This window comes from Vespa crabro, chromosome 6, assembly GCF_910589235.1.
Source record: "Vespa crabro chromosome 6, iyVesCrab1.2, whole genome shotgun sequence".
NCBI lineage: Eukaryota > Metazoa > Arthropoda > Insecta > Hymenoptera > Vespidae > Vespa > Vespa crabro.
The window spans coordinates 7463024-7481838 of NC_060960.1; the positions used below are offsets into that span (position 1 = coordinate 7463024).

The 18815-nt window shown below is 36.0% G+C and overlaps 1 protein-coding gene across 12 annotated transcripts in view; it reads left to right on the forward strand.

Moving 5' to 3' along the window:
• LOC124425100 (homeotic protein antennapedia-like) overlaps positions 1 to 18815 on the forward strand; it is a 145377-nt gene that overhangs the window by 126133 nt on the left and 429 nt on the right. For all 12 annotated transcript variants that reach the window (XM_046964964.1, XM_046964970.1, XM_046964966.1 and 9 more), the window contains one exon: positions 10139 to 18815. This exon is cut by the window's right edge and continues 429 nt beyond it. In XM_046964964.1, coding sequence (XP_046820920.1) covers positions 10139 to 10392 — 254 coding nt within the window. In that variant the 3' untranslated portion in view covers positions 10393 to 18815. The remainder of the gene's footprint in view (positions 1 to 10138) is intronic.

The window sequence follows — 18815 nt, forward strand, 5'->3', positions numbered from 1 at the left end:
AATCTTCTCACGGACTACCGACAAAACATATTTTTTTCCAAAAATTTCCCCATGATATCGGCGCGTGATCTAACTACGTTCTATATAACACAATCCTCGAAAACACGGTCCTCGAAAATAGACTCAAGGTTCTCGTCGTAATCGTGACTTTTACGAAAACCTTCTCAGGCCTCTCTTCCTGCCGCTACGTTTCCTTTCAAATTTATACAACGACATAAAACTAGTCCAGATTTGTACGAGCTTTGACTCCGGATAGATACATATATAACTCTATACCGTATTTCTTAGATATATACTAACAAACAACTGAGTTATTTATTGCTTCGACCTTTTAGCCCGGTGGTTTTACCGTCTACAGACCTGACCCCCATAAAAGTTATCTTACTGCTTGCCAACGACGACGACAACGACGACAACGACGACGACAATGACGACGACGACGACGACGACGACTCATTATTGTCCGGTTCTCCGATCTACGCTTTCGACCGTGAACTACATACGCATTTAGAGTATTTCGAAAAAATAAAACAACGTGAAAAGGGAGCCACTTAATTAGTTAAAATTATTTTACTGCGATAAAAATAAGCACGAGCTCTGGGATAATTAGTTGGTACTTCTATATACTACATACACATATCCACTACTATTCGATAATTAATCGCTTCCCATTAACACCACTCTCCTGTTTTCGTTATTTCCTGTGTCGCATTTTAATTAACCACGATATCGCAACGTATTACTCGTTTCTACATTTAAATATTCGTTGCGTGTTTCTGGTAAACTCGCACGAATATTTTGTCTCTTTATTTTTTTTTCTCTTTCTCTCTCTCTCTCTCTTTCTCTCTCTCTCTCTCTCTCGTGTATCAGGAAAATAGTGAAACGAAAATCTATTCTTCTGTTCGTTTGAAATTATTCGTAAAATTTGGAATCTACAGGAGACAACTAGATGGTATTTATTTGCGAGTCAAGAAAAAGACATAACGAGACAAGGATTTATGACTGCTATAACGAAGTGATAATAGGCCTACGGTATAATTGAGGTAGCAAAGGCTCGGTTAAAGCAGTGCCCCAGTGATGTTAAAGTGCACAATTTCTAGGGTCTCCGCTTTGCTTTTACTTCCTCGTTTACTCTCTCCCTTCCGTTTCTTAGGTCGTTCTAGACGTTACGTTTAAGATAAATCGTCTTTGCATCGAACAAGCCCGTATTTACCGTGAAGTGTAGCCTCGAAATTGACCCCACCTGACTTTACCTTTTCTTCGAAAAATCTATTCCACTGGTTATTCTTACTGGTCAGTCGTCGGTCGTTCCTCGTTGAAGTCACTTCAACGACTTAAACTTTTTTTTGATTCTATCGAGTTCGTTTATGTGTTTACGTGATCTGAATTATACCAAGGGAAATGGTCTAATTGTTTCTTTTTACTTCTTTTTATTTCTTTTTCTTTTTTGTTTTTTTTTTTTTTTTTTTTTTTTATCTCACCTTACCTTGATTTTTCATTTTATAATTGGATTTATACTTTAAGAGATGTAATCTCTCATTTTTATTGACTGAGGTTCAAAGAGTCTTCTCATACCATCTCTCGGTTAAGCTCGGAAACTAGTGGCAGGTAACAGCAGGCGATTGGCCGATAAACAATCCGGTTTTATGACGACGGTTGTTCGCAGTCACTAAGAGTTGAAGAAAGTGGACCGAGTCCCTTAAACCGCCTACAGATGTCGGCACGTAAAACCCGTTTTGATGTTGAGTTTTATTTATTTTTTTTTCTCTTTTCTCTCTCTCTCTCTCTCTCTTTCTCTTTTTTTTTTTTTTTTTTTTTCTTTTAAAAGCCATAACTTCGATCGGATGAGATTTCTTTCTCTTCTCTTAATTTTTCAAGAGAAATATTTTATCGCCAAATAATCTTTGAAACAATAATGAGATTTAACTTTCAATAGATTAGCTATCATTAAACTTGAATTCTCTTCTGTTTTCATTCTAACGTAGAATTTATATTGCCATTACTTTTCTTAACAATGAAGAAGATCTAATAGATATTTATTCGTTTATAGAAATTTGGACTCTTTCGATCTTCGTTGCCCTTTATTCCTTTATACGTTGCAAAATAGCAGCTGAGCTAAGCGCGCTATAAACTGTGTCCCATGAATAATGCATGATTCAATTTTATAGATGCAGGTGCTCTCGGGCATTTGCGCCGGTGAAACCGTCGAGATTCTCTGCCACCTTTAGCGAGAGACTTTTGCGTACATACGTTAAGAAATTCCAGCATAGTTAAGCGTTCTACAAAAGAGCAGCATGCGAATAAGTGGATGCCCGTTAGCATCGAAGATCGCGGAACACTTGCGATTAGAAATCCGTTCGCGATTTGCCACCAGGATTTAGAATTTCCCAACTTTTCCACGATTAGAATGTTCTAAGTCGGAACGTGATTCTAATCGTAGACTATATTCTAACTATTTTCTATTTCACTTGGATAAATACTATCGGCAAGACTATTGTCTAAGAATCATGATTAAAAATAGTCTTCATTCGTTTTAAACATATATTTCTTATGACAGATATTAAAGGTCTAAAAATATTGATTATTATTAGATTGATATGTTAAAGAAAATAAGATATAAATTTCAGATAAAAATGTTTACTTAAATAAAAGAAAAAATATTGACAATAGAAAAATGTAGTTACACGATCGGAAGTGTTAAGCCAAAGTAAAGGAAACATCGATTTCACACAACGGTACGGTTAATGCACGAGATAATCGCGATCCTTGTACACCGAAAGATTTATAGTATCCACCTCTCCTCCTACGAATCAACGTAACCATACGATTACGTAGGTGTTAAGCTTCTGTTAATCGGTTCGTACGAACAAGTGAAGTGTAGGGAGATAAAAATCGATTTAGAGATCGCTTTTTCCTTTTTCTTTTTTTTTTTTTTTTTTTTTTTTTTTTTTTATTTATTTCTTTTCTTTTCCAAATTATTTCATACAATTCAAAGAATTCAATTAAATACATTTAAATCATACACTTCGAATTCTATTATAAATTTCAAGCACGTACTTAGTTAAACGAGAAGATAGTAATCTATAATATTATTTCTTCAAGTTATATAATATTTTCTAATTTACCAACTCTAAAGATAGATTCGATCTGTTAAAAATTTCATTTCAAATGAATATCTCGATTAAAAGTTAATAGAGTTTCGATGAGCTTAGGATCAAAAAGTTAATGAACTTTCATAGAGTTTTAGATTAAACGTTAATGAAGTTTAGAAAAGTTTAGGAAGGTTTTATCTTACTGATAAACCATGGGCGTACACGCGAGTTTAGAAACCTAATCGTGTTTCTTTGAATTATGCTATTAAGGATACGTAATATTAATCTCGTCATTTCTCATTCGAAATAAAAATCGAATGAGAAAATAATGACGATATTGTTAATTGAGATTAATATCGTACGCGTAGTGATAATTTTAGAGATTAATCCATTATATAATTTCAACTACTTAATCGTGTTAATTAATTCCATTCATTTGGCGTGTAACGTAATTCAGATCGATAAGAAAAAACAAAAAAAAAAAAAAAAAGGAAGAAAAAACAAAGAATCGAAAAATGAAGATAGAAGAATATCTTCTTCTTTCGCGAGGGACACAATGTGCCCATTCAGAAAGTTCTCCAGATATCGGAACGATGTGAGTTTCTAAGAAACCATATGGCAGGCGGATGGATTTGACCTTTGTAAAGCAGCCGGGATCGCGGGAATCGGTTAATTCTCATCCAACGAGAGAAAAAAAAAGAAAGAGAGAGAGAGATAGAGAGAGAGAGAGAGAGAGAGAGAGAGATAGATAGATAAAGAAAGAGAAAAAAAAAGAATGCATTTAGTTATAATTCGACGGAGAGGCAGCCTCTTGTAGAAGCTCTCGTGATTGGTTACCGTAATGATGGCGGCTTCGTGAGATATTTAAAAAGGGATGGACTCGAAAAGGAGGTGTAGAAGGAGGAGCGTTGAGAAAATGGAGAGAAAGAGATAGAGATAGAAAGAGGGAAAGATAGAGAGAGAAAGAGAGAGAGAGAGAGAGAGAGAGAGAGGAGGTTGGAGTCGCTGCTCGGAGAAGGTCGAAGGGACGGATGACGATGATGAATGCTTTAACAGACGTTCCGACTACGTTTGCTTTTGAGCTACACCGCCATGACTTCTCTCGAGCCGTACAAGCATTAGAGAGAAAGAGATAAAGATATGCATACTAATTTCTTAAAGGCTTTTACTTTTCAAAATGGAGTAAATGAAGTAATCGAATTAGATCAGAAGTGAGAATGAAACATTTTTCGTCGAATTCGAAATATTCGATCGAAATGAAATAGAAAAAAAGGGAAGATCTTTCGATATCAAAAAAAAAAAAAAAAAAAAATAAATAAATAAATAAAAACAGCAAAACAAAAAAAAAAAAGAAAAAAGAGATCGACGTTGCCCCGTAGAAGCCAGTCGAGCCATTTTAGTCGTTCATTATCTCTCGACTTAGCTCCGAGGCTTTCAGACTTCGTCTTCTCTGTCCGACGGTCTCGTCGAGTGAAAGGAAGAGAGAAAGAGAGAGAGAGAGAGAGAGAGAGAAAGAGAGAAAAACAAAAAAAAGAAGAGAGAAAGAGAGAAGACTAGAGAAAGAGGAAATCCTCGTATATCGGATGCTCTTTCTCTTTCTCTTTCTTTTTTCTTTTCTTTTTCCTTCTTGGCGAGACTTCTAAGTCCCCCGTATGAGTGTGCGGCCAGCTTGACGTTCCTCTTTCTTGGGGTTATTCGTCGGCATCCTCTGTTAAATTCTTTCTCTCTCTCTCTCTCTCTCTCTCTCTCTCTCTCTCTCTCTCTCTTTCCTTTCGAAGAGTACCACTCTACTCTTCAGGTGGAACACTTAAGATCACTTCCATGTCGTGTTTCCTAATCCTAGAAAAATAATCGTACGCAGCTTTCTCTCTCCCCCCCTCTCTTTTTCTCTCTTTTTCTCTCTTTCATTAAACCACCCTTCAGAAAAGTTCAACCTTTAAATTGCTTTGTCCGATGACATCTTAACGTTCCTTATTCTTCGATCCTTTCGATTTTCTTTTCTTTTCTTTTCTTTTTTTTTTCTCTTTTTCATCAAACGTATTGCTTGAAAAGAACGCAATTATGAGATTCGCTCGGGGGATAGGCCAAAGAAGTTCCCTCCTCGTTCGTTCGAAGGAAAAGGCAAAAAATAAGATGCATAGGCTCTTGTAAAATACGGCGGAAGCGAGACGAATCGAAGAAGCGAACGCATCAAGTATAGTATAGTATGTGTATGTGGGATTAGAGTTAGAAAAAAAAAACATACATACATACACACACACACATACACACACACACACATACACACATACATACATACATATATACATATATAGATACACGCGTGCGCACATACATGAATATATAGACGCGTATCGGATGGGTCTGAGGTTTGCTTCTTTAGGATTTCCTATTCTGAGAAAGTTCACGAAAAGTACGTATTTCCTGAATTTCGTGTTTCAGAGAAATAAGATTTTTGTATCATAGATTTTTTTACTCCGGTAAAAGGAAGTTTCATCATACTTTTCGATTATATAAAATGACGATAGATTATTTTCGGAATTACGATCGTTAATAATAATAATAATAATAATAATAATAATAATAATAATAATAATAATAATAATAATAATAATAATAATAATAGGATAAACCTAGTTAGGATTTAATCGGTAAGAGACGATCTTTGGTTGTAATCTTTGCATAGTCAGTCGATAAGAAGAAAAGTCGATCCGGTTTTCTCAGTTTTACGTTGAGAAGCTGCTGCCGCTATGTCGGTGCACTCGCGCGGACGGAGGTGACTTTAAACGCGGGGCAATAAATTAACGGCGTTGGGTTACGCAAGGATCAAATGTCCCCTGGAGTATGCCCGAAAGATTTATGGGTCTGCCTTCACTGGCGCAGCATGAAGGAACGGAACAGAACAGAACATACACAACCGTACGGCTTATTATAGGCTAGTTGCTCCGCTTCTCCTCCGCTTCGCTCTTCACCCACCATCAGTTTACCCCTCCATTTCAACCTCCACCCTTTTCTCCCTCTCCTTCCCCCTCCCCCCCTCCCCCTCACTTCCTATATCCTCCTCAGACTCCCTCCTGACTGGTCTTTCAGTCCCGCCGCAGGATACACGCAGGACTTTTCAGATTAACAGCTAGCCGGATGTTGTAATCCGCTAATAAGGCGTACCCACTGGCCACTGCCCAATTAAGCTAAACTTTACGCGGTCACCTTAAGGTCAGATATCTCGAGGAATGTTCTTCGACCGAAGAATCCCCGTCGGCTTTCTTTACTTGAACACGCGAATTATTATACTCCTTTACGATGAACGATAAGAACAAAGTGAAATGCACTAGGTAACGTATTCTTACGCATTAGTTAATTATCAACAAATAAAGATATTAATTAATCGTTAGAAATTCAATGGTAGACATTTAAAAATTTCTCTTAGAAATATCATGAAAATCGATGAATAACTGCGATACGTCCAGGTTGATCTCTTCGTTAACCGTCGAACATGTCGAACGCAATGAAGATCGTGCTCGAGTTAATCGAGCACCTGTTGGCGCTAACGATACCGCGTTACATTAATCATTGCCGTATAGATAAGAGCGAATTCGCAGGGATTTCCGTGACTATTAACTTATCCTCGCTACGGCCTTGTCTCTCCTCGTGGCTCCGGTGATCGATCGTTCCACCAAAAGATTTACTACGATCGCTAAAAGGTTTTTGCTCGGCGACCGCTTGATCGACTGCTTTCGTTGTGTCTCGTACGATCTAAGAGCACTAAGGTCGGTAATTAGATCGAGACTTTATGTAAAAGACACTAACCTATACTGGCTTTAAACGTGACTTTGACATATGTATTTAGTTGCTTTTAACCCCTCCGATCCACACATTTAAACTCCGAGTTCAAACTTTGCAAAATACTTGATCATTCGAGATGGCGAAGCCAATGATTCGAATTGATTCTACTATCTGCTTCTCTATAACGTACGACTAAACGACTGATCGGGAATCGATGATTAAATTTATGTGAATACAGGTGGCTACACGATGAACTTCTTCACGTACAAGATACATTTACGAATACAAGATATAACGAGATTAGATAATAATAATTATCTCATTTGAAATATCAATTATTATAGAAATATATCTATTTCGTTTGTAACGTAACATTCAAAGAAATTGATTGCAATACGTTTATTACTTCGTAATTGCCTTTAATGCCATTTCATTAATGGAAATGAATATTTTCGTTGTCCTTATTTTAATGAAACGTAGAAAAGATATTTTTGACAAATGTCTTTTCATTTCTTCATAATTAATCGTAAACGATATGATAAGTAAAGTATTCATTGATATTCGCATGGTACTATGTATGTAAGTGTGTGGAGAATCGCGTTCGCAGAGTTGCTATGACACCGTTCGCATACGAACGCGTACCACATGTATGTGTAATCTCATACAAGCGTGGACAAGTACGGAACGCTGCTTGCCTCTTTAATTAATCCCACATGCCTCGACACCCAAGATCAGGCTTATAATAACGTTACTTGTTACCAAAGTTTAACTGTCGTCAATTTTGGAAGATCCAAAAAGTTATTTTCTCTCTTTTTTTTTTCTTTTTGTTTTCTTTTTCCTTTCATATGTAACCATTAATAATACGATCGAATAATATTTATAATATTTATAATCGATTTGAATAATATTTAATGTCAATTATTAATGTCAGATTAATAGCCTACGGCACGAATTTTTGTTTATTTTTTTTTTTGTTTTATATATATATATATATATATACATCATGTAATAGAATATATTTAGATACAAATATGCAGTTCGTTCCAGGAAACCATTGGCAATGCGTTTAAATTCTCCGATTTGAACGGACATTATAATTAACTTCGTTAACTTGGCGTCGTATGATATCGCGCGTGAAACGTATCTCGTATAAAGGACCGATGATAACTGTGCTCTTTGATAATAAGATTGTCTTTAACAAATTAGTCCTATTTCGATGAATTCTCCATAGAGAGATAGATAGCCTTTTAGCGAAAGGAATTTAGAATCACCTTGGTTAGTCGATATTCGTAGTTACAAAAGTTTCTTAGATTTCTATATTATAGAATGAGTTCGTTAACATATTTAATTATAATTGGCGCCAATAAAAATTTTAATGGATCACTTATTTCACGTCAAGATATTATCATTCTTAAAGAAAAATAAAAGGATATATTTGAGTTGAGACAAAGATACTCACGTATTGATTATTTAATATACAAATTATGAAGAGACAGAGAGAGAGAGAGAGAGAGAGAGAGAGAGAGAAAATAAAAAGTATATGAGAGACAAAAAGTGTATGACGATTATGAAAAGAAAAGAAAAGAAAAAAAAAAAAAGAACAGAAAAAAACATATCGTAAAAGAAATTGAGATTTGTGAAAAAGATTGAAAGAGGATTTAGCTTAGAAAGAAGAATGCTAGAAAGTTTGCTGTCCGAATTGTTAGACCATATAAGAAAGTGCTAGAGATTGGTATGCTGTTAATTTGAGAGCGTAGCCCGAGGGAGGGAATAAGGGGCATGTTCTCAGAGTTCCCCCTCCCACTCTTTTTCTCTTTCTATCTCTCTCTTTCTAGCTCAGGTTCTTCTCTCCTCTTTTCGTCTTCCATCTCCTCTTAGCCAAACGATTCAGAATACTCGTAGAGTTGTCCGTCTCTCTCTTCTGGTGGAGAACCGCCATCCGTCTTCATCGGCCGACAGCGCGACGGGCGGCGTTTGCCTCGAATGCTCGCCAAGGAGTTTTCTTCTTCCTCTTCTTTTTCCTTCCCTTCCCCTTCTTCTCTCTAGCTTTCTCTCTCTCTCTCTCTCTCTCTCTCTCTCTCTTTCTCTCCCTTTCTCATCTTCTTTTTTTTAGCTTCCCATCTCCCTCTTTCTCTCTCTCTCTTTCTCTTTCTTCTTTTTTTTGCTTCCCATCTCACTCTTTCTCTCTTTCTCTCTTTCTCTCTTTCTTCCTCCCTCTCTCCCTTTCTCTCTCTCTCTCTCTCTCTCTCTCTCTATCTTTCTCTTTCTACCTCATCCCAGCCATGAAATATTCTCGTTTTGCCCTCTCGCGCTCGTGTGGTGGACCAATCTAACTCTTTGAGATGATACCTCGACGAGGTTGAGCCTCTCTCACGGACTTTGCGTTGCAGAGCCAACTCTCTGCTTCTTTTTCTTCTTCCTCTTCTTTCTTTTCTTTTTCTTCTACTTTTTTCTTTTTTTCATCCTTGTACCATCACCTCTCCCCTCTGTCTGTCTGTCTCTCTCTCTCTCTCTCTCTCTCTCTCTCTCTCTCTCTCTCTCTCTCTCTTTCCCTTTATTTCCTTTTTGCTCCCTTTCTCTTCGCGACTACAATTAATATTCTCCTTCAAGTTTCATGTACAGCCGCACCGTACGGGCACAGATCACGTCGCGGATATCGCTAAGTTATCTATCATTCGTAGATTCGTAAACCCCTTACCATTCCTCTCCTCGCTCGCCCAAAACCCTTGGATATTTTCGTTTCCTCGGACTTTCGTAAAAATTCCATCGCGATTTAAACTCGTCGTAGATTTTCTTTTATTCCAAGGACACTTGAGACGATTCATTTTTATTCTTTCTATCACGATTTATCATTTCATTCTCTCATACATTCTTCAAATATTATTCCTCCATTGATAAAATGCTTTTGAAGAGTTATCACATATATTTATATTATTTTACGATACTTCGATTATACGATTTTCAAAATATAAAGAATTAATCTTATTGAGATAAGTGAAATAACAATATATATATATATCTGTTGTATACGTTAAGAAATCCATTATTGAAGTCTCGAAGACTATAATAAAAATTCTCGTGTATGCGTATTTGAATGAATGAATGAATGAATGAATGAATGAATGAATGAATGAATGAATGAATGAATGAAGTCCATACGTAATTTATTTTCTTTTTTCGTATTGACCCTAATTCCCAGACTCTTTAACATTCGATTGTATCAAAATTTAACGTTAAAAATTTTACAATTGGTTTGTTCGCAGAGAGAAAGAGAGGCCGACAAACGTACACCCGTTATCAAACGCTGGAACTGGAAAAGGAGTTTCATTTCAACAGATATCTCACGAGGCGGCGACGTATCGAGATAGCGCACGCCCTTTGTCTTACGGAGAGACAGATAAAAATCTGGTTTCAGAACAGGCGGATGAAATGGAAGAAGGAGAACAAGTCTAAGGGTGATCCAGGCTCGGGCGATGGCGACACCGAAATTTCTCCGCAAACGTCGCCGCAGGGTTGAAAGAACCCCCCGGAGGAGTGGAACTTCCAAAGAGGTCTCATCTCTCTCAGGGTCGTTAATACCTTATTTCCAGCACTACCTCCTTCCCCAAACCCCCATTTAATGACCTCCCCCATCCCCAGGACGAACCCCGACTCCCTCGACCTCCCTCCTCCCCTATCTCCCCCGCCCCCGTCTAATCATACCCCAACCAGCAATGACGCTTCTGTTGTCGTATTAATCAAGTTACTCGTACCAAAAAAAGAAAGATGTAATAGGAATAGAAGCGAAGAAGACGCGATGAAGAACGTTCTTGTAGTATAGAGAAGAAGAAGAGGAAGAAGAAGAAGAATGAACGATGACAAAGGAATGGTAGAGAGAAAGAGATAGATAGATAGAGAAAGAGAGAGTGAGAGAGAAAGGAGGTGTATGATGGTGCGGACAAGGACGACAAGATTGAAGGAAGGGAACGTAGAACGGGAAAAGGAGAAAGAGAATGAAAGAAAGCTAGAAGAGGGTTAGAGATAAAAGACAAAAAGAGAGTCGGAAGAGAATTTATGGGAATGAATGATGTTACGGATATAACGGAATGAAGAGGCAAAATAAAAGGAACTGGATCACATGCTAATCAGAACCGCGTTAACCTCTATTACGTTTAAACGAACATAATTGTACTAAAGTCTATATAAATATACGTCGTCGAAGGAAATGTACGTATTTAAAATACGTTGATTGCCACTCGATTGTCGTACGTCTTATTTTGAGGGTAGGGAAGTGGGACTATGGTATAAAAATATTCATTATTATAAGCATATAATAATAAATTATTATATTTTGTGATTAAATGAGACTATACCATTATTAATAGTTTTATTTCGTCGATGATCACTCGTATTCATCGTGATCGTACAGTAATGTTTGAAAATTGCAAAATAAAAAAATAAAAAAAAAAAAAAAAAGAATAAACTTCGCACGAATAATGTAATTATTAATTGTTTCATAGGACACAATATTTATTTTACATTGTTATCTAGTTGTCGAAAATTTTTTAATCGGTGTCATAGATTGACTTTCTAGTTATTAATTTGTAAATTTTTCCCATTGAATATAATGATACCATTTGAAGGACAAAATCAATAGTGGCAATCAACGTGTTAAAGGGAATTTGTGAGAATATCGATGGAAGTGTATGAGAAAGTATGAGGTATTAAGGAAGATGTGTGTATTTGCCTGTGTGATAGATAATACGTGTATGTTGATATCGAGTGAGGAAGAAAAAAAAAAAAAAAAGGAAAGATAAAACCGCGTAATAAGTTAGGAAAATGTTTTTATTATTTATTCTCTTACGTCGTATATACGTATAGTCGTAGAGAGCGGTTAGTAGAATATAAGAGAGAATGAAAGAAAGAGAGAAAGAATGAAAATGAGAGAAAGAGAGAGAGAAAGAGAGAGAAAGAGAGAAAGAATGAGAGAGAGAGAGAGAGAGAGAGAGAGAGAAAGAAAGAGAGAGAGAAAGAGAGAGAGAAAGTTATGGTTGTCCATCTGTAATACTATGTAGCGGTGGATGTACGAGCACAGTTTAGTGTCCTTTAGAGATTCGTTTAGATAGTTTTTTCGCTACACTACCGCGCGCGCGCGCACGCGCGCGTGCACGGCCAGTGACTTGGCGAAGGCATCTCGAATTTTCTGCGAACGTGCCAACGTGTGTGATCTTTTGAACGTATTTTTCGCATTATCGAAATCGGAATTCACGTAGGCAAAGAAGAAGAAGAAAAAAAAAAAAGTAAGCGAAAAAAAAAACAAAAACTGACGGAATGAGAAATAAAAGAAAAATTGGAAGAACGAATCGAGATAATGAGGAAAAATTTGTAATACTTATATATACGAAACAGTGAAAATAAAAATAAAGTGCGCGTACGGGGTGTCCCGTTTGTTCGTAAAACGAGACGCGAAATTAGTGAAATACGGTGACAAAACGAGAATGAAATGGGAAATGAGAAAGAGAAAGAAAACGAAAACGAATCGGATAATGAGGAAAAAAAAAAAGAAAAAAAAATAAATAAATAAAAGGACAGAAAAAAAGATGGAAAATGGAAGATGAAGGCAGGAGTATCGAATGGAGCGAAGTCGAAAATGTTTTCTATTTTTTTTTTCTTTTTTTTTATTTTTGTCCGATATATATATATATATATATATATATATATATATATATATATATATATATATATTTTTTTTTTTTTTTCTCTCTCTTTATTATTAACAAGAAGAAAATGAGTGAGATATCGGCGAAGGGAAAGAAAAGAAAATGAAAAGAAAAAAGCAAAGAAAAGAAAGAAATGTTATAATTTAGGGAAGAAACGGCGGAGGTCCTCCGGCAGAGCAGAGACCAGCCAACTTGGCGTTTATTCATCGATATCGTCGCAAGGTCAGTCACATTTATGAAAGTTAAATTAGAAATTATTTCGTTCGATCGAGTTTACGTTTCTTTTCGAATGATATCATTAAAATCATTCGTAGAAACGTTAGACCGATTAAAAAATCGTTAAAGGATTATTGTAACGCCTTGCATTTAAATCTAATGTGCCAATAGCATTTGAAATTGTGCAAATTACAATTCGACGGATATAATACATTTTTTTTTTTTACTTTGATAATACTCTTTTCTTCTCTGTATTCGGGTGAAGTACTTTCTAGTATCATGGCTACCGGTTTTAATCGAAGGAAGATGTTCAGCGTATTTTTCAAAGAGAAACGCGTTGCAAAGCGAGTTTACGCGATCGTAAAACCGGTTCTTCCGATTAATCGAGTATCGTCGATAAAGAGAAAGAGATAGATAGATAGAGATAACGAGAGAAAGGGAGAAAGGGAGAGAGAAAGAGTGAGTGAGTGAGTGAGTGAGTGACTGAGAGAGAGAGAGAGATAGAGAGAGAGAGAGAGAGAGAGAGAGAGAGAGAGAGAAAGGGAGAGAAAGAGTGCAAGAGTGAGAGTACACAGCATCCATTATCTTGATTTACATGCATCTTCCTTCGACGGTGAAAACGCGCTTTAATGATCTCGATCGACCTCTTCCGGAATTACGTTGGAAATAATTCGCATTCGCGGCACGACGACCTTTCGTTTCTGTAAATAATTTTCCACGTGGAATAACGGGGTGGAGTATAAAGGGGGATGTAAAGAAATGGTGGTGGGGGTTATCGGGGGTGGACGAGGAAGAAGGTATATTATTCTCGCGCACGATCGTCGATCCTTTAAAAAATCGACTCCTGCTCCGCGCGACGTGAGGCCAAGTTACCAAGTGATGTAATACATAGTGTATTTTTGGAATAGGATGTTTTCGGCATGAAACCGCTTGGCAACTTAATGGCGTCTCGAAAGTGGGTTTACTGGCACGGGATCCTCTCGTCGCGAGCCAAATTCTCTTTCGCAGAGTAACGGCGCGTAATTTTGAAAGGAAAAATGAAAATGATACAAAAAAAAAAAAAAAAAAAACAAGAAAGAAACCAAAAAAAAAAACAAAACTAAGATAAAATAAAATAACAAAATAAAAAAGAAAAAAAAAAAAAGAAAGACACTTGTTCGATCACCGTCCATGCTTGCGACGAAAGTGGCATCACCATTTTAACCAAAAGAAGAAAAGAAAACTAAAAAAAAAAAAAAAAAGAAAAAGAAAAAGAAAAAAAAGATTCGCAGTGCGGTATATCGCTTTGTCAAATTTTGAAAATGAAAGAAAAGAACAAAAGAAAAAAAAAAAAGAAAAGAAAAGAAAAAAGAAAAGAGAACATAAAAATTGTATCGCTTTTTCCTCGATCGCATTGCATTTTGTCTTTATATTTCTTACAGAAAATTTCTAATCTAACGAATATCGTTCGCGTTGAAGCGTTGGGACGCGTTAAATGTGTCAAGCGGTGAACCGGATAGCCTGTCGGCTCGAACACCGAGCGTGATAAGAACGAAAGTTCCTCCGATTGGCCGAAAAATGTCGCTAACGAAGAATTCAAAGAAATTCTATACTCGGTGTTTTTATCCTAACGAGCCAAGGTACTCCGCCGCGGCGAAATCTGTGCTGTGTTGTAAACTTAGCTCGACATACGTTTAGTTTATACGTACTCACACATACACATACCTACATACACATACATACACACAGACACACACACACACACACACACACACACACACACACTCACAAACACACTTCATTAACGATATACGTAATGAACGATATTAATGAACACTTAATGATAATTATAATGATAAAAGTAATAAGGATAATGATAACGGTAAAGATAAACGGACGGCGCTGCTGATGGAAGTATTAATGCAAAAATGAAGTAAATGAAGAAAGAAAAGACAAAGGGAAAATATAAATGTCGCTATGTAGAATGATGTTAAAAGAGAATGAATGAAATAAAGAAAAAGAAATAAATGGGGAAAGGTACATACTTATTATGAAAGAAGTCGTACGCGTTTCGTATGTACATACTCATAGAAATCGTCTCCCCCTATTTCGTGTTTAAAAAGATAAACGAGGGTTGAAAAACGTGCTTACCGATATACGTAATTAATGGTCGTTCATTCAACGGCCGGCCTTCCTTAATCGAAAGATTTATTTATGGAAAATCTTTTTGTCCTTTGAAAGCAACGAACTCACTATAAAAAGATTTCCGGCGATCGTTCTTTCACAACCTTCGTGTAACTTTATATTTCATTGACGATTTAACGAAACCAACAAAGTATCTCGGTTCTCGTTATTATAGACGATAATATTAAAACTATTACGATAAAACTATTAATATAAAACTATTAATGATAATAGTATAATTTTTTGGTTTAATTATAAAGAGAAATGCCGTGGGATATCGTTAAATGGATTTATCGAAAGACGATCGATTCGTGTATCGTTCATTTGACCGTGACATTCATTGATATAAATTGATCGTCGATACGAAATGATCAACGACGAGATCATACGTTCTCTCGTAGAAATTTAATCGTCGATTCGATGCTCGTGTACTTAACTAAGTAATACACGTGAATGGCATTCGAAAGTAGCATAATCATAATTGGCTTGAAATAACGTCGCCCTGGAGAAAATGAATGTGGTATCTTGTTCGCATTGACCGTAAAACCATTCATCACATTTCTTCTTCTTCTTCTTCTTCTTCTTCTTCTTCTTTTTCCCTCCACCTACAGTTTATAAAGCATATGAAAGAAAAAAGAAAAAAAAATAAAAAAAATAAAAAAAAAACAAGAATCTATAAAGATATTTTCCACTCATAGATTATGGCCGTGCGTTTTGTTATCTCAACTCGTTATCGGTTAGCTCTTAGTGCATTGAGACTAGTAGTCTGACTCGCACTTTCGATAACGCGATTTATAAACGCGTGCAATAAATCGATTAACCTTAGCAGTTCGAAGCAACGATCCTTTCGAGCATTTCGTCGATCGCTCGCGACACGCGAGTTAATTCCAGATACATTAATCAGCGATACGATCTATATGGGTCAGATAATAGTTGGCATTGAGGTGCCGAGGGTGCGGCTTTGCGAGACAAAGCTACTATTTATTACCCTTACGCCACGATAACGGACGTGTTACGACATGGTACAAACGAAGTCCCGATCAAAATTTTCCGTTTTTCCTTCTCTCGTTCCTTAATCTTTTGAGATAATCGAAAGATTTCGAATCGATCGAGGGACTATGGATATTTCGACTTCGAAATCAATTCCCTTAGCAATATCCCAGGTATTTCTCTTTCGTAAAAGTGATTCGTAAGTGCAATAAACGAACGTATTTTATTCTTTTTATTTTCTTTTTTTCTCTCTCTTTTTCTTTTTTTTTTTTTTTTCTTTTTTTTTTGTCTCCTTTTCTTCTAATCGATCGTAATCGAGGAAAAAAAAATCGTCGCGAACGATCGCCGTGAACATCGATTTTACATAACAACAAATGAAATTTTGTATTCGACGAATGGCCGAGTTCCATTTAAACTTAGAAAGGTATATAATGTTATGTGACCACGGAGTAAAAAGAAAATGAAGGATATATAAATAATGAAAAATTGAGAAAAAGAATGAATGAATGAGAGAGAGAGAGAGAGAGAGAGAGAGAGAGAAAATTCGTAGAATTAACTGGAAGGTATAAATTCAAATTATATATTTTATCTCTATTCGTATGCATATAGTCGCGTAATGAAATAGAAAAAAGAAAAGGTAAATTTTATATATATATATATATATATATATATATATATATATATATATATAATAATTTAAAGTATATGTGTGTAAAAGAGTTTTAAGAGTAGAGGGAGATGAGGCAAGAGCTGAAAAAAAAAAACAATGTGTACGTACGAAGTGTGTCGCTACGTTAGCCCATAATCTCGATTAAGATTAAGGACTAAAATCTACTTCCTAAGGTGGTAATTAAATAGATTATTAAGAAAAACGGGCATGTCGGTTGCGGCGGGCGGGGAAAATGATTAATAACGAAAATCAGATCGATTCTAGAGAATGAAAGAAATAGAGAGAGAGAGAGAGAGAGAGAGAGAGAAAGAGAGAATGAAAGAATGAAAGAATGAAAGAAAGAAAGAGAGAAAGAGAGAGCAAATGATGGAATGAATAAAATGGACAAATGATTGCGATTGAAATTCCGCTATTGTGAATATGGAGATATATAACAAGAAATAATACGTACTACATAGTTCATGGAGTTTGCGGTAATGTACATACGTAATCTTAATGTTTCTACCGGAGAGCCCGTAAACGTCATGACGCATAAAGTGGCGTTTCGAATGAGAGAAAGAGAGAAAGAGAGAGAAAGATAGAGTGAGAGAAAGGGAGAGATAGAGAGAGAGAGAGAGAGAGAGAGAGAGAGAGAGAGAGAGAGAGAGAGAGAGAGAGAGAGAGATAGAGATAGACACATACAACCAGCAGCTTTCGACCGATTATATCGTTTAGCAACGTAGTATTTATTGATATACCATGTTATATGTCGCAAAATGGATTCTTTATTTGTTTTAACTGATTGTCTAATAAATATTTTTTACAATGTAAACAGGTAGTTTTTAGGTGTATTTGTGCGTACCAAGTCAAATGATATCCCAGAAAATTGTCTGTTTTCTTAAAACGAGAAATTTCATGTGGTTAATCGAAGTTTTTCATTACTACTCTATATTAAATACTTTCGATTATTTTAACGTCATTGTATTATTATCAGCTCTCAAAAGAAATCTCAACTGATTCCTTTCGATATTGTTAAATTTTTTTTTCTTTATCTTCTTTATTTTTCTTTCTTTTTTTTCTTTTTCTTTTTCTTCTTCTTCTTCTTCTTCTTCTTCTCCTTCTTCTTCTTCTTCTCTCTCTTTGCATTATTGTCAATCTTTAATATTTCGAAGAGTCGAAAGTAACGTTGGAAGAATTTTTATTCATGAAAATTAGATTGTGATTAGAGACTTGAATCGAGTTAGAGTAATCGATATCTTGAAGTCGTGACCTCGCACGCGAATGCACCGAAGAGTTCCTGACCCCCCTGTGCTCTCCTGGCAGGTGTCGTTAGTTTCGTATAATAAATTTATAAGTATATTGTACATCTATCGAGATCATCTATCTTTAAAAATATGTTTAGCAGAGAAAAAGGAAAAAGAAAAGAAAAGAAAAGAAAAGAAAAGAAAAGAAAAAAAAAAAAGGAGGAAAAGATTCCTTCGGCTCTGAACTTCGCTCTCGATATAAATAAACTCGATCGTTAAATTTCGCTCTGATAAGTAACTTAAATACCTTTTGCAAACTGAAACGCCATTGACGTTTCTTTTTCTTTACTTTTTTTTTTCTTTTTTTTTCCTTTCTTTCCTCTTTCTTTAATTTATTTACAAAAAAAAAAAAAAAAACAAAAAAAACAGATCGAACGAACGAAAATGTCCGATGGGATATCGATCGATCAAAAAAGTTATGCATCTAAGTACGTACGTAAGAACGATTGAATTTCGATGTTTTATCATTTCTATCAGTTACTTACGACGATAAATCGCAAGGTAGCTCGCGAAAGCTTAACTTGTTGTACCGTACTAAATCAACTAATTTAATACTCAACGCTCGTCGATGTATATCGTGTGTAAATACAGAAGTAATTAAGATGCATCGGATAACGGTATCATCGCGTCAGTCTGGACATTGCGCGCGAGTTAAATCGATTTCTCCGACGAATACGAATAGACGAATTATACGAGATGTCATTTCAATTCGAAGAAAGGAAAAACGAAGAAAAAAAGAAAAAAAAAAAAAATGAGGAAAAGGCAAATAGAAAAAAATGAGAAAAGAAAGAAAAATTACGTGTAGTGTACGCAAGGTATCCCTCTTTAAGCTCAACGTTCCCTCCACCCCCACCCACCCTCACCCCTGCCCTCCTTCCATCCATTCATCCTTCCTATTCCACATCGGCAGAGCACAGCG